The sequence below is a fragment of the Coenobita brevimanus genome, chromosome 66, assembly GCF_032717465.1.
Source record: "Coenobita brevimanus isolate Jiangsu-jjx chromosome 66, ASM3271746v2, whole genome shotgun sequence".
Lineage (NCBI taxonomy): Eukaryota > Metazoa > Arthropoda > Malacostraca > Decapoda > Coenobitidae > Coenobita > Coenobita brevimanus.
In genome coordinates, this window is record NC_137019.1 from 25,759,227 (window position 1) to 25,779,102 (window position 19,876).

At 42.5% G+C, this 19,876-nt stretch overlaps 1 protein-coding gene across 1 annotated transcript in view; it reads right to left on the bottom strand.

The window, feature by feature from the left end:
• Ctl1 (choline transporter-like protein 1) overlaps positions 1-19,876 on the bottom strand; it is a 764,015-nt gene that overhangs the window by 199,314 nt on the left and 544,825 nt on the right. The window contains exon 11 of the mRNA XM_080276719.1: positions 18,224-18,370. Within this exon, the coding sequence (XP_080132845.1) occupies positions 18,224-18,370 (147 nt within the window). The remainder of the gene's footprint in view (positions 1-18,223; positions 18,371-19,876) is intronic.

Sequence of the window (19,876 nt, forward strand, 5' to 3'; positions counted from 1 at the left end):
AAACACTATCCTCTCTCACCAGGGCCACTCCAACATCCACTACCCTACCTTGTACCTCTTTTATTACCCCATCCATGTACAGATTGAACAACCATGGAGACATGACACATCCCTGTCTCAACCCAACTTTCAATTTAAAAAATTCACTTAGTTCACCATCCACACACACTGCTCCCTTCGCACCCTCGTACATACTCTTCACAGCATTCAACAACTTCTCATTTACTCCATATATTCTTAACACTTTCCACAATCCTTGTCTATCTACCCTGTCATATGCTTTCTCCAAATCCATGAAAGCCGCATACAACTTCTTTCCCTTCTCTAGAAACTTTTCCACTAAAGATCTAAGAATGAATATCTGATCTACACAACCTCTTCCCTTCCTAAAGCCTCCTTGTTCTTCTCCAACTAATTTCTCTGTTCTTTCTCTAACTCTGTCAATAAGTATCCTACGATACACTTTTCCTATTATACTAAGAAGACAAATGCCCCTATGATTACCACACACTTCTTTTTCCCCTTTTCCTTTGTACAAAGGAATAATTATACCTGACTTCCAATCCTCCGGGACTCTACCTTCCTCCCAGGCCAATCTGCACATCTTCCACATCCATTCTACTACTATCTCTCCCCCATGCTTCAGCATTTCACCACACACTCCATCAATTCCTGGGGCTTTCCCCGATTTAACTTTCTTCATTGCTTCCGCAACTTCTATCCTACTGATTTCTTCATGTCTTCTCACCTCCCTTCTTCTCCCAGCCATTCCCCAGCCACTTATACTCGCATTACTTCCATCCTCTATGTTCAACAATTCCTTAAAGTGTTCTCTCCATCTGCTCACTTTTTCTCCCTTCTCCACTAGTAATCTATCATCTTTATCTTTCACTCCCCTGCTAACTTCACTCCCACCCTGTGTTACTCTTTTCACCTCTTTCCAGAACATTTTCTTACAGTCCCTACATTTTACACTCAAATTCCTTCCAAATTCTTGATCCACTATCTTCTTACTCTCTCTTACTACTCTTTTCACCTCTCTCTTTCTTTCTACATATAACTCTCTCTTCGGCCTCTCAACTTCTTCCACGCCCCTATTTCTCATCCATTCATTGTATGCTTTCTTCTTTTCTGACACAGCCTGTCTCACCTCTTCAGTCCACGACGCTGTTCCTTGCACCCCCCTCCGTCTTCTCTTCCTTCCACACACCACATCACATGCTACACATATTTCTTCTGTAAATATCCTACACACACCTTCCACGTCTCCCATCAGCTCCAATTCATATTTGCCCAATCGTTCCTCCACTTCTCTCTTATACTCTGCCTTTTTCTCATCCTCTTGTAACCTCTCCACTCTCCTTGCAACTACTCCATCCTCTCGTCTTTCCGTTCTTCTATTCCTCCATCTTACTTGAATCCTAATTCTGGCCACCACCAAGTAGTGGTCAGAAAGTCCACTCCCCCAACCTCTAAAAGCTATTGCATCCATTACACATCTTCGCATCCTTTCATCCACACACACATAATCAATCATTGCCTTCCTTTCATTCAGTTCACCACCCACCCTTCTCATCACTCGCCATGTATACCTGTGGATCATTTTATGCCTGAAGAGGGTATTGGCTATCACCATCCCCCTCCCAGCACAAATGTCCACTAACGCACTCCCATTCTCATCCATCTCAGCAGGCACACCCCACTCACCAACTATTCCATCCACCTTCACATTTCCAACTTTACCATTCATATCACCAATCAAAAACACTCTCATTCCTTCCAAACTTTTCCATGCACACTTCTACATTTGTCCAGAACTCTTCTCTCACTCTTCTAGCATGATCTTGCATTGGTGCATACACACACACAATCGCCCACATTTGTATTCCAACTTTCAACTTTACCCACACAATCCTTGACCCAACTGATCCATACTGTCTTATGCTCTTCTTCCATCTTTTACTCACAACTATACATACTCCTTCCTTTCCCGTCTCATTCTTGTCTACTCCTGGACATATACCCCATCCATACTCCCATTCTCTCACACTTTCTCCTCTACATTTTGTTTCAGTTATTCCACATACATCCACTTTCGCACCCTCAAGCACCTGGACAATCTCTCTCTCTTTCACCTCATCATTCGCTCCTCTTACATTCCATGTACCCATTACCAAGTCCTTTGTCCGGTCCTGGGTCATCATCGTTTGGTCTGTCCTTGTTCGAGGCTTCTTGTTTGTCATTTTAATTAGTTGTTTTCCTCCGCCAACCCTTTTAGGCGCCTTTTACGAGAAGCAGGGATACTGGGGGAGTATTCTTGAAAAACCCCCCTACCCCCAGGGGGTATAATTAGGTAAACACACACACACACACACACACACACACACACACAGTAGACCAGCCAGAGCGAACGGACGTGTATCAACCACCTCTCAACAACTGCAGCAAACCTTAAGTAGTTTTTAGGAATTATGTTTGTCCTGTCTCCTTTAGTTGTGTCTAAAGTTTAAAGTATTGTAAGCTAATATATTCTACCAAAAATGTAAAGAGCTATTGTCAGTGAGTACAGTAAACCCTCACTTTATCGCGGGGTTATGTTCCAAAGGCACCCGCGATGAGCAAAAATTCGCGATGTATCGATGCTATTAATTGTCTATTAATAAGAAAAACCAGTACGGGTACTCACTGATGATGAATGAGACGAATTGAAGATGATGATCATGAAGTTCAGTACAAGGTGTATATTAGTTGTGCAGCTCTTGAGAGGGCGCCTATGACAACATTTCTGCAGGCGGTGAGCGAACGTAAGTGTGGGAGGTCGGTCTACCACGCACCACACAGTTAGTTTGAATCCGATGGTCGAACCATGAGTGACTCGGAAATCATTATTTTTGGCTTATTTTTCTGCCTTCCAGTGACTGCTTGCCTTGTCTGTCCAACACAGAGCCTAAGCGTAGTGCTAGTGATGCATGTGGTAACACACCAAAACGGACTAGTAAAGTGATGTTGCTGACAAAGTTAAAGTGTTGGACAAACTTAAGGGAGGAATGCTGGCGACAATTCTCCTGACGGAGAATTCCCCGTCATTTATTTACATACCAGTTTATTCAGCAAGTACAATACACTAGTTTTTTACTTATATGAGTTATAAAATCCCCCTGAAAATTAGGTATTAAAATATTAATTAATTAATAATAAGTATATTTATAGAATGACAGGGAATCATCCATGTTTTGATGGTGAATTGACTTGATGGTGAATTGTCTCTGAACCGTGTGTTTGGGGTGAGTCAACTGTTCTTACAATAAAGAAGACAGAACGTAGCATACGGGACTAAATGGGAGTCAGTGTGGGCTACTGCACCAGACTGTGATGAAGTGTCTCCACCTATGCCTGTGAACTGGCTCAGAACCGTATGTTTGGGGTGAATGAGTCAACTGTTTGGACAATAAAGAAGGCAGAATGTAGCATATGGGAGGCAGTGAGAGTTCGTGCACCAGACTGCTGAAGTGTCTCCACCTACGCCTGTGCTTGTCAGGTAAACTGGGAGGTGTGGTATGGTGGTGCGGTGCGGTCCTGCTCCTCTCTTTGAGGAGGGTGTGTCGGCAGCAGCCAATCAGCGGCAAGTAAAAATGTAAAGCTTGTTTGGATTGGCTACTGGTAAGGCTCCAGCCAATTGTGTGCCACCTACCAATGAGTCTGGGTATTTCCTCACCCCACGCCACGATTTCGCTTGTATTTTATCAAATATTTTAGCCGATTTTTAATTATTATTTTAATACAGCTATTAATATTTTAGAATAAATAAAGATGTAAAATACCATAAACATATCCATTTCAGAATACAGTACTGAAAATAAAGATGTAAAATATGTACTGTACCCTAAAAATAGCCGTAGTAGGCTTTGCGGAAACAGCGATGAGGCGGGGTTTCCCGCAATGTAAAAATACTGTACTTAGGTTCCAATGAAAATCCCGCGATAAAGTGAACCGACAATATCTGAACCGCATTATAGCGGGGGTTTACTGTATACATGAAAATTTATTGTAATCTCAGTAACAGTTGTTTAGTACTGTAACCAACCTCGAACATGGCCGACAATGTAAACATCGACGGACCCAAATTTCCAGGATCTGACTGTGAAACAAATGTGACAGATTTAGTTAAAACACTGAATATGAAAACTAATGAACTTGAAAAGAAAGTGGAGGATCTAGTATCAAGAAACTGGCCTGAAAATACTGAAAACACTATTCAGAGTCTGATACAGGCCAATGAGACACCAAACTAGGAGACTGAGAATTTAAAACAAGAAAATATCGAATTAAGGAGAAAACTTGAAGAGATCAGTTACAAAATGGAGAAGGTGAGTAGTGTGTTTGAGGAGCAAAAGGCAAAGTGGGCACATGTGGAAGGAGAACAGAAAGACGTGGTCAGCTTAAGGGAAAATGTTCAGGAAGAAAGGGAAATGAACAAGAAAAAAAATGGAAGAAAATGTAGTGATAATACTGAAGAAAAAAAAGAAAACAGTGAGACAAACTGTAGAAAGGAACAGATGTGTGGTAATATTTGTAAACTGGGAGGAGAAAGAAAAGGTCTGATTTGTGAGACTCGAGAGAGACCCAAATCAAGTGAAAAAAACATTGGGCAAGATCAATACCAAACAAAGCAAGTGGGAAAAAGAAATTGAGGAAAGCAGGATAGGGCCATATAAGAAAGGGGAAGCAAGACTAGTGAGAGTTAAGTTGTCATTAGAAAGTGTAGTAAACGATGTACTTAAAGTGACCTGGAAACTAAATAAAGAGGCAGGGATGGAAAATATAGTAAGAAAAGATTTGAATGATGAGGAGAGAGAAGTTTTAAAATCTTTGAAGGAACAGGGAAAAAAATGACGGGAGAGCAGAGGAAGAGTGTAAAACTTTTTTTGGAGAGTGATGGATATGAAATTAAGGAAGTGGTATGTGAGGAACAAGAAGTGAAGGAAACAAAGGGATGGTTATGAATACTAAAAAGAGAAGAATAAGTAAATATGAAACCAGTGCAGTAAATCTAAGTATCATGTATAGTAAAGTAGATGGGTTAATACCTAAGAAAAGGGAAATTGGAGACTATATAAATGAAAATAAACCCGAAATTGTTTGCTTGGTTGAGACTAAATTGCCCCGAGATGTTCATACAAAATTATTTGGATGGAAAAATTATAATATGTGGAGTGTAGGACAGAGAGAGCAAGTTTAGGGGAGGTATAATGATTTTAACCTGTAATGACCTAAAAGCAAAAAATATAGAAATTGAAAATACCCCCTGGGGGTAGGGTTTTTTTTTCAAGAATACTCCCCCAGTATCCCTGCTTCTCGTAAAAGGCGACTAAAAGGGGTTGGCTGAGGGTTAGTGCCCCTCCCCGGAAAACAACTAACTAAAAAGACAAACAATAAGCCTCGGACAAGGACTGACCAAAAGATGACGACCAAGGACCGGACAAAGGACATGGTTATCGGAACTTGGAATGCAAGGGGAGCGAATGATAAGGTGAAAGAGAGAGAGATTGTCCAGGTGCTTGAGGGTGCGATAGTTGATGTATGCAGAATAACTGAAACTAAATGGTGAGGTGAGAGAGTGAGAGAATGGGAGTATGGATGGGGTATATGTGCAGGAGTAGGTGTGAATTAGAGGGCAAAAGAAGGAGTTGTGAGTAAAAGATGGAAGAAGAACATAAGAGAGTATGGATCAGTTGGGTCAAGGATTGTGTGGGTAAGATTAAAAGTTGGAATACAAATGTGGGCGATTGCGTGTGTGTATGCGCCAACGCAAGATCGTGCAAGCAGAGTGAGAAAAGAGTTCTGGACAAATGTGGAAGTGTGCATGCAAAAGTTTGGAATGAATGAGAGAGTGTTTTTGATTGGTGATATGAAAGGTAAAGTAGGGAAAGAAAAGGTGGATGGAATAGTTGGTGAGTGGGGTGTGCCTGTTGAGATTAAATAGAATGGCACTGGTTTAGTGGACATTTGTGCTGGGAGAGGGTTGTTGATAGCCAATACCCTCTTCAGGCACAAGATGATCCACAGGTATACATGGCAAGTGATGAGAAGGGTGGGTGGTGAACTGAATGAAGGAAGGCAATGATTGATTATGTGTGTGTGGATGAAAGGATGCAAAAATGTGTAATGGATGCAAGAGCTTATAGAGGTTGGGGGAGTGGACTTTCTGACCACTACTTGGTGGTGGCCAGAATCAAGGTCCAATTAGGATGGAGAAATAAAAGAAGGGAGGGACGGGAAGAAGGAGTATTTGTATGGAGAGTAGAAAGGTTACAAGAGGATGAGAAAAAGGCAGAGTATAAGAGAGAAGTGGAGGAACGATTAGGCAAATATGAATTGGAGCTGATGGGGGTCGTGAAAGGTGTGTGCAGGATATTTACAGAAGAAATTTGTGCAGCATGTAATGTGGTGTGCGGGATGAAGAGAAGACGGAGGGGTGTGCAAGGAACAGCATGGTGGAATGAAGAGGTAAGACAGGCTGTGGCACAAAAGAAGAAAGCATACAATGAATGGATGAGAAATAGGTGCGTGGAAGGAGTTGAGAGTCAGAAGAGAGAGTATATGTAGAAAGAAAGAGGTGAAAATAAGACAAAGAAAGAAGATAGTGGATCAGGAATTTGGAAGGAATTTGAGTGTAAAGTGTAGGGACTGTAAGAAAATGTTCTGGAAAGAGGTGAAAAGAGTAAGACAGGGTGGAAGTGAAGCTAGCAGGGGAGTGAAAGATAAAAATGGTAGCTTACTGGTGGAGAAGGGAGAAAAAGTGAGCAGATGGAGAGAACACTTTAAGGAATTGTTGAACATAGAGGATGGAAGTAATGCGAGTATAAGTGGCTGGGGAATGGCTGCAAGAAGGAGGGAGGTGAGAAGACAGGAAGAAATCAGTAGGATAGAAGTTGTGGAAGCAATGAAGAAAGATAAACAGGGGAAAGCCCCAGGATTGATGGAGTGTGTGGTGAAATGCTGAAGTATGGGGGAGAGATAGTAGTAGAATGGATGTGGAAAATATGCAGATTGGCCTGGGAGGAAGGTAGAGTCCCGGAGGATTGGAAGTCAGGTATAATTATTCCCTTGTACAAAGGAAAAGGGGAAAAAGAAGTGTGTGGTAATCATAGGGGCATCTGTCTTCTTAGTATAATAGGAAAAGTGTATGGTAGGATAGTTATTGACAGAGTTAGAGAAAGAACAGAGGAATTAGTTGGGGAAGAACAGGGAGGCTTTAGGAAGGGAAGAGGTTGTGTAGATCAGATATTCATTCTTAGATCTTTAGTGGAAAAGTTTCTAGAGAAGGGAAAGAAGTTGTATGCGGCTTTCATGGATTTGGAGAAAGCATATGACAGGGTGGATAGACAAGGATTGTGGAAAGTATTAAGAATATATGGAGTAGATGGGAAGTTGTTGAATGCTGTGAAGGGTATGTATGATGGTGGTAAGGCTGCTGTGCGTGTGGGTGGTGAACTGAGTGAATTTTTCTCTTTGAAGGTTGGGTTGAAACAGGGATGTGTCATGTCTCCATGGTTGTTCAATCTGTACATGGATGGGGTAATAAAAGAGGTACAAGGTAGGGTAGTGGATGTTGGAGTGGCCCTGGTGAGAGAGGATAGTGTTTGGAAACTCTCTGTACTGTTGTTTGCAGATGATACTGTGTTGTTGAGTGAAGACGAAGGGGAGCTGCAAGGCTTGGTGCATGAGTTTGGGAGAGTGTGTAAGAAGCGGAATCTAAAGGTGAATGTAGGGATGAGTAAAGTGATGGTCTTTGAGAGAGGTGAAGTCAGTGAATGTACAGCGAGGTTGGATGGTGAGGAATTGGAAAATGTGAGTCCATTTAAGTACTTGGGTAGTGTGATGAGTAAGGATGGAGGTTTGGAGGATGAAGTGCTTGAAAGAGTACAGCAGGGAAGAAAGGTTGCTGGTTCCTTGAAAGCAGTGATAAACAACCCAGGCGACATCACACATTGCTGTTGCAGCCCCACTCTCACAGGAAACCAATCACTCACAGCATATATATATATATATATATAAACATATATATATAAACTGTACATTATATACAGGCATACCCTGGTTTAACGATCAAATTGGTTAGGTAAAACCCCATCGTTAGGGGGGTATCGCACATCAGGGTACTTTCAACATGTATTTCAATGTGGACCACTTACTAGCCTTGGGTTTCCCCCCAAACCATGTCCAAAACCCACCCAGATGAGCCCCAAAACAGGTTTAAAGTCAATCAAAATGGCCTAACAGCAGTCAAGGACCCAAACCTAAGCCTAACAGCTGTAAATAACTCACCGAAACCAACAAATATAATCTGAATATTGTCAAACATGAGTCTGGAAAAATCAAGCTTAGTACTCTGTACCCCAAAATGACAATGTTCATCCCACCTGTGAATAAAACATATTAACTGAAGTCTAAAAGCAGTTTAAAAATCAACCTAAACACACAATTTTAGTCTAAAATATCACCAAAATCGGTAAGAAAAATCAAAACCCATCGTTAAATCAGGGTTTGGTCATCGTTAGGAGGGGTATGGTGCAATTTCTACCCCCATTGTTAGGCCAGGGTATCGCATCTAGGGGTATCGTATATCGAGGTATTACTGTACTTCTTTGTGTGTGTGTGTATATATATATATATATATATATATATATATGTATATATATCGGTATATATACATATATATATATATATATATATATATATATATATATATACAGGTAAGCTCTTGATTCACGCGAACTTTTTTCATGCGATTTCGGTTATCCACGAATTTCTCGTACAATAATTAAAACATAAAATTATAGTATTCACATAAATAACTTTAATATATAAGAGAAATAAATAAAATATAAAAATGCCTACCTGCTGCCCGTGTGCATACATATATGTATGTGTGTGTGTGTGTGGGAGGTCGGTCTACCACGCACCACAAAGTCAGTTTGAATCCGACGGTCGAACCATGCGTGACTCGTGAATCGTTATTTGTGGCTTATTTTTCTACCTTCCAGTGATTGCTTGCCTTGTCTGCCACCATGGGGCCTAAGCGTAGTGCTAGTGATGCATGTGGTAACACACCAAAATGAACTCGTAAAGTGATGTTGCTGACAGAGAAAGTTAAAGTGTTGGACAAACTTCAGGGAGGAATGTCGGCGACAATTCTCCGTCAGGAGAATTCCCCGTCATTTATTTACATACCAGTTTATTTAGCAAGTACAGTACACTAGTTTTTTACTTATATGAGTTATAAAATTCCCCTGAAAATTAGTTATTAAAGTATTAATTAATCAATAATAAGTATATTTATAGAATGACAGGGAATCGTTCATGTTTTGATGGTGAATTGACTTCATGGTGAATTGTCTCTGAACCGTGTGTTTGGGGTGAGTCAACTGTTCTTACAATAAAGAAGGCAGAACGTAGCATAAGGGAAGCAGTAAAGGCTAATGCACCAGACTGTGCTAAAGTGTCTCCACCTACGCCTGTGAACTGGCTCGGAACCGTATGTTTGGGGTGAATGAGTCAACTGTTTGGACAATAAAGAAGGCAGAATGTAGCATATGGGAGCCAGTGAGAGTTTGTGCACCAGACTGCTGAAGTGTCTCCACCTATGCCTGTGCTTGTCAGGTTTCAGTGTTTAATTTCTCAAATTTTTTTTTGTTTTTCATACTTTATGTTAGTTTATAAGGTGTATGTAGTGCATAAACAGTATTATTCAGATGTAATATACTTAGTAGACATGCGTAATTATGTGCATATATGCGAAGGGTCTGGGAACATAACCCTCGCGTGAATTAAGGGCTTACCTGTATATATATATATATATACAGAAATCCCGCATTTTTTGCGGATTTTTTGTCTACGGTTTTGCCTCTCGCGGATTTTCTTAGCATTAATAAGTTCAACAAAAATATCCTTGAATATACAGAAAAAAAAAAAATTGAAATTCCCGCAGCTTCCAATTGCAGCGCGGTAAACTCACGCCACCCTCTGTCCCTTTCCCGTGGCCCCTCTGCCAGTGTTACCATATCTAGCATAATTTTATTCTTTTAGCATAATTTTGATCAAATTTTCGAGTCTGGAATATTTTTTAGCATATTAGAAGTTTTAGAATCATTCTAGCATAATTTAGAATGGAATGGAATATTTTTAGAATAATTTTATAAAAGCTACAAATCAGAGAGAGAGAGAGAGAGAGAGAGACGAATAAGGTAAGAAGATGTTTGAATAGTTGGTTACTTTCAGTTTGGGCTTGGTTGGGTTGGATTAGGTTAGGTTAGGTTAGGTTGGATTAGGTTAGGTTAAGTTTTAGGTTAGGTTCGGTTTGGTTCGGTTAGGTTAGGATAAGTTTGAGCTTTGTACTTTACCCATGAAACCTAGGTTTTTCCGATGGATTTTGGTATGATTCATTCGATTTTCAGCTTCATTTCAGTCGGAAATGACCATTTTCTGTGTTTCCCCCCCTCCCTATAACCTCCGATTCCCCAAAGATCCCTCATTATTTCACGGGGATGGGGGGGGGGGTCATATCTCAAAATCTGGTTATTTCCGACGGAAATGATGCTCAAAATCGAACGAATCACATCAAAATCCATCAGAAAAACTTAAGTTTCGTGGGAAAAAGCAGTATGGGTAGATACCAATATTTATCCTCTTACTGTATGTAGGTTCATTTTAATATTTTCATAGTAAACAATACATAATTAATATGTTGCACGAATAAGTATAGAATTTTATCATTTAGCTTCAAGTTAGCATAATTCATTTTTTACTTGGAACAAATATGCTCAATCTAGCATAATTTTTTCAATGCCTTAGCATAATTTCGTTGTTTGGATATGGCAACACTGCTCTCTGCCCCGCATTCTTCAGTCCACGCCTGACTGCCTTAAGTGGCTGTTGTGGACTTGTGGTTGTAACCACACTATGATATGAGCCTCTTGCCTCCCACTTGCTTTCCACACGGCCCCAGAACGTAAGCCAGCCTCACCAAAGGCTAATAATACAATTAGTAAGAACTCCAAAGTGACAAAACGATCAAGTTATGACCTTAGCAGAGAAAATTGTGTTATTGGACAAGCTAAGAAATGACCGTGCGAGTGTTTGCTATCACCAGTTAATGCATCTTTTTATTTTGTACTGTTTTGTTAATAAATGTGTAGATAATTGTGTATTACAGTACGGTGTTTACGTTTTTCCTTCATAATGAAGTATGTGCTTTCAATCTTGTAAGAAGGTATTTCGGGATGAGTATGGAGGTTTCGGGACAATTCGCAGTCACAACAAACAAAAAACAATTCGCCTTCATTAATGAAGATAGCTATGGGTGACGCTAGAATATAATTCAAAGGCGACTACAGCGAGCAAGAAACAAGTTAATTATTGACTAAAGGTGCAACTAATAAATAATATCCAGAACCTACGCTACTGAACATAGACTTTGCTGGATCCCCCTGAAATATAGTTATTAAAGTATTGATTAATTAATAATAAGTATATTGATGAAAGTATTGATTAGTATATTTATAGAATGGCGGGGAATCGTCCAGGGTGCGAATTGTTCTGAAGGGGAATCGTCTATGTTTTGACGGGGAATTGTCTGACGGCGAATTGTCTCACAATCAGTATGGACATGGACTGTGTGATGGGCAGCATGGTGGACACAAGTGCAAGTTTTCAATTGTTAACAGAGTATTCGCGGAATTGACTTTTCGCGGGGGTTACAAGAACGTAACTACCGCGAAATATGCGGGATATATATACAGTACATATATATACAGTACATATATATATCTATCTATTTATATACCTAGGCTGCTTCCCCCAAGGAAAGGGAGATAGCCGAGACAGGATGACACACTCCCCATTTACTCATCCATTCAAACACATTCATTCGCATCTTAGCCTCAAAGGGGAGAACGGACAGATCCTCACTGCACCACACTGCATAAGGGTCAACTGCGCAATGCAATCAGTGACATTCGCAGCAGGGCCCGACAGCAGAGCTGGTTTACCCCTGCCACATCATAACAGACTCATCCCCTTACCCGCACCTGACCTGAAATAGCTGATCAGACCAAATGCGGGAGAATATCCCCTCAGGGCTGCGTCATCACTTATTCATTCACAATGTCTCTCCACCCATTTCTGTCACGCACAGCCACTCTTCCTTGCTCAACAGACATCCCTCTCACATCCAGTGCTCTCTTCACACTGTCCATCCTTCCTATTCGTGGTCTTCCTCTCAGCCTTACACCTCTCACATCAGATCTAGTTATCTTTTTCACCAATCGCTCATTATCCACTCTCTCCATATGCCCAAACCATCGCAACACCCTCTGCTCAACTCTACCAGCCATCTCCTGAGCAACTCCAGTTCTCCTTAGCACTTCATTCCGCACTCGATCCATATGCGTCACTCCACACATACTCCTCAGACACCTCCTCTCCATTACATTCAAACTTTTCCTCTCTGCTACACCCATATTCCATGTTTCAGCCCCATACAATGCAGTCGGTACCACAACACCCTCATACAGCCTTCTCTTTACATCCATTCTAAGCGAACGATATCTAAACACTTTTTCATTCCTCCCAGCACCTTTCCTACTTCATTTATTCTAAACTTCACTTCTGCATCTATTCTTCCATCCACAGCAACATGTGACCCTAGATATTTAAAACACTCTACCTCCTCAAGCAACTCGCCATTCAAAACTATATTCATCCCCCTACCATCTACCAACCTCGTACACTTCATCACTTTACTCTTATTCTCATTTACTTTCAATTTCCTCCTTTCACACACCCTTCCAAACTCCTCTACCAACTGTCTCAATCTCTCCTCTGAATCAGCCACCAGTGCAGTATCATCTGCAAACAGCAGCTGCTTCAGATTCCACTCTCCACCATCAACATTCATCAGACTCAGACCTCCACCTAAAACTCTTGCATTCACCTCCTTTACAACACCATCCATGTAAATATTAAACAACCAAGGTGACATCACACATCCCTGTCGCAGCCCCACTCTCACAGGAAACCAATCACTCACAGCATTTCCCAGTCTTACACACGCTCTACCATTTACATAAAAACTTTTCACCCCTTTTAATAACCTACCATCAAGTCCATACAATCTTAAAACAGTCCACAAAGCCTCCCTATCAATTCTATCATACGCTTAATCTAACTCCATAAATGCCCAAAACACATCCTTGCCTTTCGCTAAATACAGTAATCACTCTAATATCCGGACGCCCAATAACCGAACATCCCCACTACCCGGACCTTATCGTCCTGGGATCCAACATTCCCAAAATGGTCCGAAATCCCCCCCAAAAAAAAATAAATAAATAAAAATATTTTTTCCCGTCCGTAATTTGAACTTGCCGCGCGCGCCGCGGGAGAGCATTGTTTTGGTGCGTCATTCCTCCGACGTCCGATAGAGCGCCGCTGCATCCTCCCCACTTCCCGCCTGTCTCTCACCGCAACTGGACCTACGCTCTTCGCAATGGCTGCCCACGTGCTCGCTTTTGTGGTGGTGCCCTACCTGCTGCAGGGCCTCCTGCTGCTCTCGGGCCTCCTCTTAGTGTGTGTGATGATGGCCCCACCACCTGAGGAAAGGAAGAGAGTGGTGTTAACTCTGGAAAAGAAGAGGGAGATATTGGAGAAAGTTGATGCGGGTTGGTCTTCTTCCCGCATTCTCCGTGAGTATAACCTGGCCCGGTCGACTTTGTTCAATATCAAACGTTCCCGAGACAAACTCATGCAGTACACGGCTGACTTCTCGTCGAGAAGCAAACGCAACGTGGAAAGGAAGGTTATGTTTACCCCCAAGTTTGCAGAAATCGACCGATCCACGTTGATTTGGTATTGACAGCAACGTGCAGCTGGTGTGATGGTACGTGGAACGGAGCTGAAGGCTGCTGCTGAGAAGTTCGCAAGGCTTCACGACGCCCTAGACTTCAAGGCATCCGAGGGTTGGCTCTTCGCGTTCAAGTTGCGACATGGCCTTACTAACCGTAAAGCACATGGCGAAGCATTGGACGCTAACGAGGATGGAGTTGACGAGTTTCGGCACAAGGTGAAAGGCTTGTTCGACAGGGAGGGCTTAACTCTCGGTCAAGTCTACAATGCTGACGAAACTGGCCTATTCTATCGCTCGCTGCCAATGAACACTCTAGCCGAGGAGACGGAGAAGCGTGTACCTGGCCGCAAGCTTTCCAAGGAACGGATATCTGCTTTGTGTTGTGCCAGTGCTAACGGCATGCACCGGCTTAAGCCCGTTGTTGCTGGCCGTGCAAAGCAGCCTCGGTGCCTTCGTGGAGTGATGGATGTCCTTCCTGTCGTCTGGTACCATTCTTTGAAAGCATGGTTCACAGCTGTGATTTTCAAAGACTGGTTTCACCGTCACTTCGTCAAGGAGGTCATCCATTACCAGACGAAGACACTGGGAATCCCTCGCGACCAGGTAAAGGCTCTCCTTCTGCTCGACAATGCACCTGCTCACCCGTGCGACAAGGACTTGGTTGCTGAGAATGGCCGTATTAGGTGCATGTTTCTGCCACCTAATACGACTGCTCTCATTCAACCCATGGACCAAGGAGTGATTGTGGCAACAAAGCGCCTATACCGTCGGAAGTTCCTGGACGAGGTGATGGTTGTTCTCGAGGACGAGGATGAGCGCAGGGAAGGACGGGACACACAAGGCAAGCGGACTTTGGAAAACCTTCGCCGCTACAACATCAAGTCTGCACTGTACAACTGGGCTAGTGCATGGACGGAAGTCCCTGTGAAAACTCTTGAAAATGGTTGGTCTCGTCTGCTTCTCGGAACGGATGTGGAGTACGATTTTCTAGGGTTTGACGTGGATGACTTCCATGCACGGCTACGTATGCACGGCGACGATGTTGATGTGGACGATGTTTGTGAATGGTTGGACGACGACGAGGGCGATCCTGGGTATCAGACGTTGTCTGATATCGAGCTCGCGTCTTCGGTTGCAGGTGTCAGTACTGAACTTGAAGATTCCGACGACGAAGGCGACGATGATGCGGACTCCTCTCAGCAGGACACTACTCCAGCCATCCCCAAGCTGAGCGCACTCCAGGAACATCTAGAGTTCGTCCTAGACTACCTGGAACACCCGGACTGCGACAGGGAGATGGGGCCCTTGGGACTCGTGGAGGAAGTGCGTGCTTTCAGGCAGCGCATAATCAATCGTCAGAATCGTCGGTCCTTGCGTCAGTCAGCTATTGACAGTTTTTTCAGGCCTGTGACCCCCGCTGTGCCCAGCCCTGGCTCCACTCCGTTGCCTCCCCAAGACAGGCCCTCATGCTCCGAGCCACAACCCAGCACATCAGCCACGGTGGAGTCACCGCTCGACGTGAGTTTGCGGCTTTCCTCAGAGTCCTCTGCAGTGGGTACGCCATCACCATGACCTGCGATGCACCCCTTGGTCGCCTGCCAGTGATACTCTTGGACTCTGACAGTGAATAAACAGCAAGAACTTCTCCACTAGACCACACGGGAATTTTCAGTGTTGTGCAGTGAAAAAAACGGTGTGTTGTGTTAAGGTTTTCGAGTTGAGAGAAAAGACTCAGTAGAAACTAAATTTAACGTAAATAGACTTCTTTGTTTTGGCTTTGGAAATTTGGAAAAAAAGGGGAAAAGTTAATGTGCAACACTAAGTTACAATGGAGCATTATCTGGACAAAAGTGAACACTGTGAAGAGAACGGACTTCTGTGTGTTACTGACTAAGTTCAGTGCAAGACTTCAGGAAGAGTGTACTGCAAGTGCTTCAGGAAATCATTCTTACTGTCAGAGTCCGAGAGGAGGCGGTTATTCATCGAGGTGGCCAGGGACTTGCTGTAAGTAGCCAGAATGTTTCATACTGTACTTTTTTCCATACTATACTTACCAGAATGTTTCATACTGTACTTTTTTCCATACCTCATGCATGTGCAGTAGGAATGTGTTTTTCTGAGTTAGGCTAAGTTAGGGTCCATAAGTACCAGAATGTTTATTAATGTATGAACATACTTCTAAACCCTCATTTTATGTTTCTTTTGTATTTATTTTCAGTCATTTATGTGCCTTATTGGTGTGATTTGGGTCTTAAATAAGTGCTATGCATGTCCAGAGGGAGTTGTATAGGTGTTTCTCTGAGTTAGGGTCCATAAGTACAAGTCCATAAGCTGGGGCCCAATATCCGGACAAAACCAATGACCGGACCTACCAATGGCTCTATTACGTCGGATATTGGAGTGATTACTGTACTTTTCACACACTTGTCTCACCGCAAACACCTGATCCACACATCCCCTCCCTCTCCTAAAGCCACACTGCTCATCACCAATCACTCCCTCTGTACCCTCTCTAACTCTCATAATTAACACTCTACCATACACCTTACCTACAACACTCAACAGATTTATACCCCTAAAGCTAGTACATTCATACTTATCATCCTTGCCTTTATACAACGGGACCACACAAGCACTTGCCCAGTCAACTGGCACCATACCTTTCACAAAGCACACATTCAACAATCTTACTAACCAGTCAACAATAGTCACTCCACCACCCTTCAGGCATTCCACAGCACACCCATCCATACCTGCAGCTTTCCCTGTTTTCATCTCCTTTACTGCCTTCTGCACTTCCTCCTTCGTGATCAAAGAATCATTCAACTCTCCCAACACATTCATTCCTTGCACCCTTCCATCCGCCACAAGCTCAGCCACCCTTTCCTCCTCTACGTTTAACAATCTTTCAAAATACTCTGCCCATCTCTTCCTTACTGCATCCATCTCAATTAACATCCTTCCATTCTCTGCTTTTACTCGTTCTTCCTTCCCAGATTCTCCCTTTCGCACCCTTTTCACCTCCTTCCAAAACATTTTCTTATTCTGTTGAAAATTCTCTGTCAGCCGCCTACCCCACCTCTCATCTGCTGCCACTTGAGCATCACGCACAGCCCTTCTCGCCTTATTCCTCTTTTCCTTATACCTCTCATATGACATCTCATCCTTCCTCCGCAGCCACACTTCATATGCACGTCTCTTCTCAGCCACAGCCATACTTACTTCCTCGCACCACCATTCACTTCCTTTTCTTACACCACCACCCACACGTCTCACACCACACACCTCTTCTGCATGCCCCACCACAGCATTCTTAAACAACTGCCATTCCTCCTCCACACTGCCATTTTCCCGATCTTTCACTGCGTTCCACTCATCTCTCAATATCTCCTGATACTCTATCTTTTTCTCTCTTTTATCCAACTCACTCACTTTCAAAACCTCCCTGCCACACCTAACTCTCCTAGCTCTCACCTATCTCTTACCTACTCTTAACTTTCCCTCCACCAGGTAGTGGTCAGACATACCTCCACCCTCCCCTCTCAGAACTCTCACATCCAACAATCTTCCTATTACATTCCTAGACACAACCACATAGTCCATCAAAGCTCTATCAACAACCCTTCCACCCTCCTCACCCATGTATACTTATAAATATCTTTCTTCTCAAACAGCGTATTTCCAATCACCATCTCTCGCTCAACATACATCGCTATCATTCGCTCCCCATTTTCATTTCTTCCAGGCACACCATGCATATCAACTACACCTTCAACTGCTACATTTCCCGCTCTAGCATTCAGATCATCCATCATTACCACATTCACATTCGCTCCAAAACTCTGCAGACACTCATGAACATCATTCCAGAAAGACTCCCTCTCTTCTTCATCCCTTTCACTACCAGGCCCATATGCACTCACAAACACCCACAACTCACGTTCAAATTTCGCTTTCACCCACATCAGTCTCGATGACACCTCCTTCCATTCAATCACACACTGCTGTACTTCCGGACTCACTAACAAGGCCACACCTTCTCTTGCCCTTCCTCTATCAACACCTGACAATCTTCCATTCACACTTCCAAACATAGACTCACCCCTCCCTTTCATCTTCGTTTCACTCAAAGCTAACACATCCAACGTTCTTCTCACAAACATTCTCCCAATCTCCTCCCTTTTAGCCTCAATCGTACTACAGTATATATATATATATATATATGTAATATATACTTTTACTGCATTCAACCCACTTTATGACTTAAGACATGGAGATACAAGATAATTGTGAGAAAACAGCATGGCAGGAACTCACTTTTTGGTAATCCATTGTATGATAAGTCTTGGCAGCTTACAAAGTGTTATCAGCAGTGAACCTTTAGCTACTGTTCCTAAATGGTAAAGCAGCAGTGTCCGCCACGACCAAAACACTGGGTGTCTCATCCCCTTTCTTGTCTCCTGTCTGAAAGGTAGAAAGGATGATCTTGGGTTACTTCTAAATTAACAAGATAATCACAATGGCATGGTGAAAAAAATAATAAAATCCTTAGTGATAAAGGAAAAATTAAGCCAAAATATGGAACAGTTGTTTATTTAGAAGAGACAACAATTTCAGCTGCATATGCACCCTCTTCAGGTATGATCTGACACTACGATTGGAGTACCAGAGGCAAGACATGCGTATACTGTAGTTTAATGTATTAGGGTTTACAAACTTGTCCTTAAGATTTGTGTGGGGAAGAAGGGAAGCCAACATTTTGAATTTCATAAGACAGTCTCTAAAATACATGAATGGTTTTCATGGTATCAATTATGTAGTGTTCTGACATGTTATGCAGCTGTGATACACTATTTGCCTGCAGTAAAGGCTTGTAAGAAAAGGCACATTTACAGGAATAATGATTTTGTTGTTGTTACTGCACTGGATCATGGAGTGGCTGCTTTGAGTGGTCATGGTTATGTATGAGGATGCTCGCAATCAAGTGAGAGTGAAGAGAGATTTGAGTGAGAAGTTCTCTGAGAATGTTAGTGTGCATCAGGGGTCAGTCATTTGTCATGGTGCTTGAAGCCCTCTCACATCTCAGAAATGGACTCCCATGGAATATGCATGCTGATGATTTGTGTTAACTGCAGAGAATGAAAGGGAGGCAGAGGAAGGAGTTAGGGAATGGAAAGACAGAATGGGACACAAGGGTTTGAATGTAAATGAGAATAAAATAAAAGTGATAATATCTAAGGTTGGTGGCAGGACTGTCAAAATGTTGTACCGAGAGAGGGTATAACTATTTAATTATCGTTATAGCAACCAAGCATATGGCTAAACTGCTCAATCAGTCCAAAATGCGTTGGGAAAAGCGATATCGAATGAAGAATGTGAAACTGAACGCTAACTCACAAGAACACATGGATGAAAGAGTACTTTTCTTCTGGTTTGCAAAAAATTTTGTTCCATTTTGTCCCCTAAAACTGCCAGACCCATAAACTCTCATTTAACCATGTGGCCTAACGTCTCTCCCGAAGGCCACATAATACGAAAGAAGGTGAAACTTTGAAATTATGGGTGAGGGAAGAATGCCAGGCAGCTACGTATCAACAACACAAGAGTATCCACTGGTACCCCAACTTTTGTTTTGTTAATGCTATTTTTTATACCACTGATGTTCTTAATTGCAATAGTTATATACCTTTCACTGTTTTACCTGATGGTGCATGTAAGTGGGGGTAATTTATGCGGGGAAAGGCAGTAAGAAGGGATAAGAGTGAGAGTTTTCTTTCTCTGACGCTCCAAAGGACGCACTATAAGCTTCTCAGCCGGCTTCAGGATGACATATAAACTTTCGTTGCTGCCAGGTTTGCATCACTTCCTACGCACAATCTTTATCTTCTCCTGGTCCTTCTAAATCGTTCTTATGGTGCTTTCATTCATGCCAAGCTTTTTTGCCATTTCGGTAAATGTACATTTTACTTA